Genomic DNA, 9,069 nt, shown 5'->3' with positions numbered 1-9,069 from the left:
TCCAATGCGTCTTGCAGCAGTAGTAGACTATATCTTATCTGCAACATGCTGTAATGCCTTTGGAGCTGTTGGGGTTAATGAACATAGAACTTATGGGGGGGGCGGGGGCAGGCACAGTGCTTCAGGGCATCCCCTGTACCTTCAAAGTGCGCTCATGTCTCTCTCCCCCTCGCTCATGTCTCTCTCCCCCTCTCTGACCCGAGTCAGCCCCCCTATATCCTGCACTGGATTGAGTGGAGAAGTACAGGCTAGAGTCACTGCATGCGTGGCCAGTGCATGCAGCAAGTCCCACCAGAGTCTCCTGCACTGGACTGAGTAGGAAAGTACAGGCCAGAGTCGCTGCACGCATGGCCAGCACATGCAGCAAGTCCCACCAGAGTCTCCTGCACTGGACTGAGTAGAAAAGTACAGGCCAGAGTCGCTGCACGCATGGCCAGCGTATGCAGCGAGTCTCACCAAACTCATGATCCAGCTTTGCTAACAGCAGCTGTCTGATACATGACCACATTGTTGTAATCCCTTCTTGTTATCTTCTTCTGTGAAGGTCGGGTTCTCACGGATACACACATAGTTTTTAGAGCAACATATTCTACAACTCGTACAAGGGTACGATGCAAAGCGGCATTTACAACTGATCGTATAATGCTTATTAAACACGGCAAACAGCATACTAAACATAACAGACAAATTCCTTCCACATAGGCAATGAGTATAATTTGCTTCAACCAGCCCCACCCCCAAGTCCATCCAGCAAAGACATTTCACCCAGTGGTCTCCACAAGTTGCTGGTTCGGTCGGTGCAGTTCCTGCAGCTGGGCATGGATGGATTTGGAGTGGTCACTTAGATTCATACAATACAGTCCTTTAAAATCTTGACAACCATGTCTGTGAGCTGAAAGCAAAAAACCAGTAGCAGCTCTGTTTTGCAGCGTCGCATATCGAATACTATCTACGTCTAGCAATAACTCAGAAATAGCGGTACTAGTAGCATTGTTAAACTTAGCCTTGGCAGCAAGAGAGTCCTTGTTATCACGAATCCTTGGCAGCAAAAGAGTCCTTGTTAGCAAGAGCGCATGCGGACTCCCTGTTCTTGCTGGTACTGTGCTTTGATCTTTTTCCACAACAGGCCAAGATTCTCAAGCAGCTGGATAAGGTGTCTGTGAGTCCATTACAGGCTTATGTCGTCCAAATGTTTTCCTTGCCAGCACCCGAGACTGAATAACAATTGGTGTGATATATGTGTTTTCCAGCACCCAGGTGCGAGTCCCTTGAGTGTATTTACAATCCTCCTCGCCGATCTTCTGTTGCTTTCCCATATTCCACCCCCTTGCTCAAGAGACCGCTTCTGCTGGGTTCATTTTAGTCTCGCAGGGTATAACAGAGAGCAATCTACTAAGGCATGCAATAACATAGACACATATAGGAAAAAACCAAAAACTTATCTCTATGGTACTGCTTTGAATCAGGTGTCCTATTTCTCTTTTTCTGATGCTTTCTCGTAATGCGTATGGCATACTTTTGTGCTAACGTGGCACATTTCGAATCTAATTGGTCCTGTTTGGTTTCTTTTTTTTTTTCTTTCTTTTTCTTTTTTTTCTTTTTTTTTTTTTCTTCCATCACTTACGACTGACATAAAAGTCTGCCTTTGCAACAAGAGCTCAGTTTCTCATTTTTCCTTAAGTTTCTCATTTTCCTACAGAGCATCCTATAGATTTTGGCTCAACTCCTTTTCCCAATCAACCATGATCTTACAGACAAACAACAACCAGCGATACGCCCTGCACAGGCGAGCCGTTCCCAAGACCGTAAACATGTCGGCTGGTGAAAACTCCCCCAATATTTCAGGACTTCCATCGGTTCTACGGCCCATCCTGGTGTATCTACCTGGGGCGCGCTCGCCTTACGTCTAAACACTGTGTATATACAAACTTCTTCACTTGACGGAGTGTCAGCCCTAGTTGCATACGAGAACAGCACCACACCGGGCAGAACACCTGCTCAAGGGGAGTCACTAATGACACTGCACACAACAAAAGCAAACAGTAGCACAGATGCTGATCAGCAGGTGTAAGCTGGCGCCCACACACACTTACACAGCAGACTATAAAACCAGCACTTCTATCTCAGGGAGACGACTGGGGAGGGGAGGAGGTGAGGCGGGCAATGGCAGGAGCAAACAGCTCCGGCTCTGTCCTTCTCTGCTGACGTTCTGCCTCCTCCATCGGCCTCAGGTGGAGCAGAGGGGATCAGCAGGGGATCGTCCCAGACCTTCGGACCTGGCCTGTTCGATCCCCCTCCCGTGGGCTGTAATGCTGCAAAAGCCCCGGCTGCCGTGGCTCACTCCGCCTTCATATCTTGTAAGGTCGATAACACCAACCACCATGTCGTCGCTAACGGTGATGCCTCTTTGCCTCCGTTAACTTATCACTTCCCACAGTTTTTTCCCAACAGCCTCCCATATTTCTGGTTTAAAAGCTGTCTGGGGCTCTGGTGCGAATCCGTTCTCTCTGCACCATATTAACAACCTTCGGAGCATACGCTCATCGTATGTCACCCCTCTCTTAGAGACGATATGCAGGAGAAGTCTTAATATAGCCCCTTCTTCTTTTGTTACTTGTTGCCCCATCTCCCGCCCCGGGTGTCCGTGGCCACGTCGTCTGTTTATTCTGGATTGCCGCCCAGTCCGCCCGGTCTCAGTCCAGCTGAGCCGTCCTCCAGCCGGTGGATCTCCTTCTGGGTCTTCCGCCCCTCGCGTTCCATTGCTCAAGCCAAGCGCCGATCGGTATCACGTCGGGGTCACTATCTGAGGAGAAATAACTGGACTCCAGACAATCCAATGTGAATCAACAGAAGCCGTTTATTAAGCACAGATCATCATCTTTTATACCCTGTATATGCCACTTGCTTATTTCTGATTAGCTAGTTACACTGTCCACGCGCTGTGCATGCAGTTCGTTCACACATCAGATTGGTTACAAGAATTCACATAGTAAATTGCTTAGTCATTAGCACAACATGTTTTCTACCTTCTCAGTTCCCGTTTTTCCCATGTACTAATTCCATCTTCTACCACCTGTTTTGCCCTTAATCTAATCTCTCACAGTAGGGAGGCTGGCTCACACGGCCATTTTCTCTCAGATACATTCCTACATGGGGATGCTCTTCTGTCCACCCATGCGTGTGCAGGACCTAAAAGTGGCACCTTTTGGCTCGCTGGCATTGCCTGCTATTAAGAAATTCCCGATGGCAGACCTGTACGTGTGTGTGCTTAGGTATTATTCAATTATTTTGTTTGCTCACTTTGTGAATCCCTAAATCAGTTAATGATTAAATGCTGCTAAAATTCAACCTCTCAGTCTACCTTACATCATTAATAACTTTTGCTAAATCATAACCGTGTCAAGTATTTTCATCCGCGACACAATAGTTAAGGATGATTGCAGGTAGTTGCTAAGGAGAGGATCAAAGGGAATTGTTTGAAGGAACATCTGTAGCCTAATTATTTGGTCTACCTGGGACACTAAGACCTTAACTGAACATCTAATCAAGATGTTTCTCCCAACAACGCCAATTTGGCAGTGAATACCCAAGTCCAGGTGTCCTTGACTGAACCATCTTCATGATAATACTAAAAAACACAGCTGCAGGCCAAGAAGCCCCTTGCCCAGGTGAAGACCCTTCCTCCAGGCAGGAGCAGTGATTGAAGATATGAGACTGGTGTGTAAATTCCTGAGCAGCCCTTGTAACTGGGAGTGTACTGCCTTGTGACTTTGGTGTCTAAATACATGGAGGAAACCGGCATGGGCTGTGCTTGATGTGTGGGGATCCACCAAGCACCGGGGCCTGAATCAAATGCAGTCTGCATCAGTGGACAAGGGAAGAGCTACGGATATCACCTATCTGGACTTCTGCAAGGCCTTTGACACGGTTCCCCACAACACCCTTCTCTCTAAGTTGGAGAGATACGCATTTGATGGGCGGACTGTTCAGTGGGAAAGAAACTGGCTGGGTGGTCGCATCCAGAGGGTGGTGGTCAATGGCTCGATGTCCAGTTGGAGAGGAGTGACAAGCGGTGTCCCTCAGGGATCCGTACTGGGACCAGTGCTGTTTAATATCTTCATCAATGATTTAGACAGTGGGATCAAGTGCACCCTCAGCAAGTTTGCAGGTGACACCAAGCTGAATGGTGCGGTCGACATGCCAGAGGGACGGGTTGTCATCCAGAGGGACCTGGACAAGCCAGAGAGGTGGGCCTGAGCGAACCTCATGAAGCTCAAGAAGGCCGAGTGCAAGGTCCTGCACTTGGGTCGGGACAATCCTCCTTATCAATACAGGCTGGGGGTTGATGTGATAGAGCAGCCCTGCGGAAAAGGACTTGGGGGTCTTGGTTGATGAAAAGCTGAACATGAGCCAACGATGTGCACTTGCAGCCCAGAAGGCCAATCCCATCCTGGGCCGCATCAAAAGAAGCGTGGCCAGCAGGTCGAGAGAGGTGATTCTCCCCCTCTACTCTGCTCTCGTGAGACCCCACCTGGAGTACTGCCATTTAACCACAAAATTTAACACACCAAATGAGCGTTTAATTTCTACTCGGGGCTTTCATCAGGAAGTGAAAATCTAATCATGGATTTTCAAAGCATCTTATCAACACTGGGGATCCCTCCCGCAACAGAGAACGTGAGGTTGGCTGAGCCCAGCCTAAACAGAACCCAGCAGCCGCGCAGTGCTGGGAAAGGTCTTGCGCATCCCCATGCACTTCTCCTGGTCGATGAAGAGCGAGTTCGCTTTGATGGCCAGGTCATGCTGCAAGACCGACTTGGCACGAGCCAGCATTTGCAGGGTGTCCTCAGTGTCTCTCAGACGCTGCTGAAGGCTCTGGACCGTCTCATCAATTTTGTGGACCTCGTTGACAAGGCTGGAAAACAGTAAGGAACCCTGATTAACGGTCCCATCACGTGGGTGGTTTCGAGCCTTGTCCTGCTGAAGGGCGTCTTGGGCACAGGATCCTTTGTGCCCAGCCTCCTTTGTGGGTGCAGAGCTCTCCCAGCACCCAAAGGCTGGGATACCTGCTCATTCCTTTTGATTAGAGCAGAGCCCTTCTGGAAGGACTATTTAGGAAAAAAATCCCATGACTAGTTTTGTCATCCAGTGATGCTCCTGAGTGCTACTACCCGGGACTCCTCAAGGACCCTGCAGGCCCCGTGCTCCTGCCTTACCGGAGCTGGGCAGTGTCCCGGCACAGCTCCATGTTTGGTCTCCGTGTGCGCTCTTCCAGCCGGGTCTGAGCCACTTTGAACGGAGGTCCTTGGTCCCTCATGGCTTTTTGGATGGCTTCCATGTTCATCTCCATTTGGAAGATTTCCCGCAGCGTCTGCCGTAAAAAAGAAACACACAGATGAATGAAAAAATACCTTCTCAAGTGACAACATAATTTCCTTTTTCGCCTGTCTGTCTGCAGAAAAAACAAGCCTGTCTTTGCTGGTGCTGTCACGTCAGAGGAGGTGTTGGAGCAGTGATGGACACAGTGAGTTACCAGCTTCCCAAAGCTACTGCTTGCAGAAACTGATCATCCATCAATAGCAACTCAGAGAGGGAAGGTTTTTCAGGCATGAAAAATTTTCATTTTTCACTGAAGGACGTGGCACCAGCCCGCAACGCTGCCAGCCCAGTCTCCACTCAGTGAATCAATACGGTGTGGAGCACTTTTCAGGAGGCTTTCCATGAGACCCACTGGTCCGAGCCAGGTGTCCGTCACTGCTCTCCACTTCCTCTGCTTGGCAGAGCAAGCACACGGATACCCGTGCAGCAACCACAGAGCACTGAGAGTGAAAGCACGTCCTTGGGGGAGAAGCAAGCCTGCGAACCCCCCGGCAGGCAGCCCAGCAGAGGCCCAGCAAAGACTCTCTGCAGGGCAGCCAGCGCTTCTGAAGTAACTCCCAGGAGATGCAACCAGCGGTGGCCTTTTCTGCTGGAAATCCCTGTGCTGCCAGGCTGCCAGCTAGGATGCGCTAGCAAAAGACAGGATCCCTTGAGATGAAATCACAGTGCCAGCTCCTCCTGCTCCAAGAAGAAAGTCCCCAGGACTTGGAGTTTCTAACAGAAAATGACACTATAACCAGCTTCCTGCAGCCACCGTTCTTCTCCTTGGGCCAGGTCTGCGTGGAGGGTCCTGCTTCAGAGGTGTCCCTGGGAAGTGACAGTGTCACACCCAAAGGGAGGGGTTCAGGCTACCTTGGCCAGGTGGGTCTGAATCTTGCTCTTGGCGTCGGCTGTCTCGGCGATGCGGCTGGTGAAGGCGACGTTCACCCTGTTGAACTGGCACCGCATCTCGTTGGCCGTCACCTCCAGCAGGTTCCTGGTGTTGTCCCGCAGCTTGGCAGAGGCCGCCCGTTCGCTCTGGGAGCGGAGGATGTTGCCATCCGTGAATTTGACCCAGGACTCCGGCACCGAGATCCTGGGAGGAAGGCGAGGCCCCTGGTAAGCCCCTGCTGCTGAAGCTGGACGTGGGCAGGCAAGGACCCTGCCAGCGAGCAGCGTGGGTCAAATGTAGCTTTAATCTACGCTTTTATTTTGACCATAGGTCGTGTTTTAGCCCCAGCCAGCAGATAGGACCATGCAGCCACTTGTGCAGTTCTCCCCCTTTCCTCCAGAAGGGCAAGGAGAAGAAGGAGAATAGGAGGGGAAAGGGAAGGGAAAACTTGTGTGTGGAGATAAAAGACAGTTAAGTAGAAGAACAATAACAGAAAGGAAAAGAACAGCAACAATAGAATAAGAATGAGAATAATAATGATGATAATAATAATGAGCAGAGAGAAATGGCCCCTCTGAAGCCGGTGTCTCCAGGCAGGATGGACCTGCCTTTACAGTGGACTGGGGACCAGCAGCTCCCTGCCAGGGAAAGGCACCGCGCATCCCCAGGACAGCTTGCTGCTCGCGTGCCACCCAGTGTGCACTCACGTGGCATCGACCCGCTCCACCCCTCGGTAGTAGCTGATGCCGTGGGAGGTGTTCCTCAGGTGGTGGCACTTGTCATCGATGCGGTGGGCCGCCTGCTTGTTGGCCAGGTCTCTCTCCAGCTCGTGCTGGGCCACCCTGTTGGACCTTCAACATGCAAACAACAGCCATCGGTGGGGATGTACGGGTGGAACGGCTTCCTCCCCGTTCCACTTCCCCGCAGCTCCCGCCCGGGCAGCTCTGTCCTCCCATGAGCATCACCGCCCGCTTCCCATGGAGCCTGCGTGGGTTTTACAGCTGCGGGGTGTGGGTAGAGGTCGGGGTCTGCTGGGGGTTCACATCCCAACTGCAAAGGCCCATCAGCCCTACGGCATGAGATAAGGAGCTTCTCCTTACGCGAGCTGGGCTTTTGCCTTATCCAGGTACCGCTGCATCCTCTCCTGGCACGACCTGATGACATCCACTTCCTGGGCAAAGGCAAAACATGTAATGATGTCATCTCTTTTATTAGACCAACTAAGAGAGCTGCTGCATGGGGGAACACCGTTCCCTGGCCCAGCGGGTTTTGGGGGTTGGAAGGGTTGAGCACCTCACCAGCAGTAAGGAGCCAGGTAGGGAACAAGGCTGCAAAGCCTCCTCGGGGCAGTTTACGTAAAAATAGCTTTCACACATGATCTGAGTTGCCAAGCTTACTGTGAAGAGCTGTTTCTCCACGTCATCATGGACGAGGTCAATGCCCATCCTCTTCTCCCGCTGAAGCAAGCACTCCTGAGCGACCTGTTGGGGACATGCCATGACTGTTGGCTGCAGGGGCAGGGTTCTCTAGAGGGATAGTCCCCATCTCAAGATGGGACAAAAACGGAAGAAAAAAGTGCCCCGGGCAGCTGGTTTAGCTGACAATGAGCAGCCGAGCTGCAACATCAGTGTTAAAGCAACGTGAGGGAGCACACGTGTCCCTGGTGCAACCGCAGCTGAATGCAGGGCCCTGTGTCAGCCTTCATGCTGACCTCGCCAGAGCCTTGTAGCAAGACGTGGGCTTGTGTCTCCCAAACCAGGATTTTGGATGAGCTGCTTATAAAAATAGTGGGTTCTGATGGGCTCAGAATGTGCTGATAGGAGATGCAGCAGATGGCAAGGGATTTGTTGATCACTAACTAATGGTCTCTTCCTAAAAGCTTTCTAGATGTTACGGAGCTGCAGTGAAACTTAACTGGACGTCTGAGTGGCTGCAGATGTTTCAGCAGTGGGCTACAGCTTGCAGGCCACTGCACAGGGTGCTTACCTGGAGAGGGGCCTCCGTCTCGGCCAAGGCTCTCTCCAGCCTTTTCTTCATGTCCGTGAGGGCGTTGGTCTCCCCGATCATCTCACCCAGCTCACGGCAGAGCTCCGATTTCCAAAATCCAATATCATGGACACGAACTCCCAGGTTTTTGGTGCTTTCTCCTTGTGTTTTCTCTGTCTGCTGATATTTATCCTGAATCATGCGGGAGGTATCAACTCTCAGACGCTCCGCGTTGTGCTGGCAAGTTTCTGACTCTGTGTAGTTGGTCAGGTTGGACCTGTGCCAGTCCTCAGGGGTGTACCGGGTGATGAAGGTTGTTCTGTTGGCAATGACAGGAAGCTTCTTGCTGGCGGTCATCCCCTGGGAACTTTTGGAAAAGGGAGCCAAAGTTGGGTTGATGGCAGCTGGTTTGTAGTAGGTGCTGGGCATCCAGGGGAGGCCGGAGCTCTGAGGCAGCGGGTAGTAAGGAAAATGGGCCTTATAGCTTGAAGCCATGGCACTGATGGCAGGCAGAAACTTGCTAGGTGTTGATCGTGGATGGGCGTACGTTGCCGTTAAGGGAGATCGAACAGGCTGCATTCTTGAACACTGCTCTTCAGGTACGTGTCCTGCACAGAGGAGCAGAGAGAAGACAACCGCACTCAGTAAGCTCCTGCACTTGCCTTCCTTCTTACAGCAACACGTGCAACTTGGAACACAAACAGCGATGCACACAGCACCTACACATTGCCTGCACAGGCCTAAAACTCTTGTAAGCAAATCCCTTCTGACAGCGTCCCAAGCATTTGTATCTAGAGAAAGATCTGACTTTGTTGCTCATATCTCGCATCAGG

At 51.3% G+C, this 9,069-nt stretch overlaps 1 protein-coding gene across 1 annotated transcript; it reads right to left on the bottom strand.

Annotated features, from left to right (window-relative positions):
• Positions 1 to 4,698: 4,698 nt before the first annotated feature.
• LOC128906117 (tektin-3-like) lies at positions 4,699 to 8,815 on the bottom strand. Its single transcript, XM_054192981.1, has 7 exons — positions 8,237 to 8,815; positions 7,648 to 7,731; positions 7,351 to 7,421; positions 6,958 to 7,101; positions 6,232 to 6,454; positions 5,217 to 5,371; positions 4,699 to 4,915 (listed from the first exon to the last, which is right to left on the bottom strand). The coding sequence occupies exons 1-7, from the start codon at positions 8,813 to 8,815 to the stop codon at positions 4,699 to 4,701; spliced, it is 1,473 nt and encodes a 490-aa protein (XP_054048956.1).
• Between the last annotated feature and the right edge of the window lie 254 nt (positions 8,816 to 9,069).

This window comes from Rissa tridactyla, chromosome 2, assembly GCF_028500815.1.
Source record: "Rissa tridactyla isolate bRisTri1 chromosome 2, bRisTri1.patW.cur.20221130, whole genome shotgun sequence".
In the NCBI taxonomy this organism is placed as follows: Eukaryota; Metazoa; Chordata; class Aves; order Charadriiformes; family Laridae; genus Rissa; species Rissa tridactyla.
The sequence above is the reverse complement of the archived record's forward strand: the minus strand, read 5'-3'. Positions and strand labels throughout refer to the sequence as shown.

Coding starts and splice junctions, on each gene's coding strand:
- LOC128906117 (XM_054192981.1), bottom strand. CDS start 8,815: ATGCAGCCTGTTCGATCTCCCTTAACGGCAACGTACGCCCATCCACGA. Junction 7,732..8,236: donor AGACGGAGGCCCCTCTCCAG/GTAAGCACCCTG, acceptor TGTCCCCAACAG/GTCGCTCAGGAGTGCTTGCT. Junction 6,455..6,957: donor GTGGAGCGGGTCGATGCCAC/GTGAGTGCACAC, acceptor CCTTCCTCCCAG/GATCTCGGTGCCGGAGTCCT.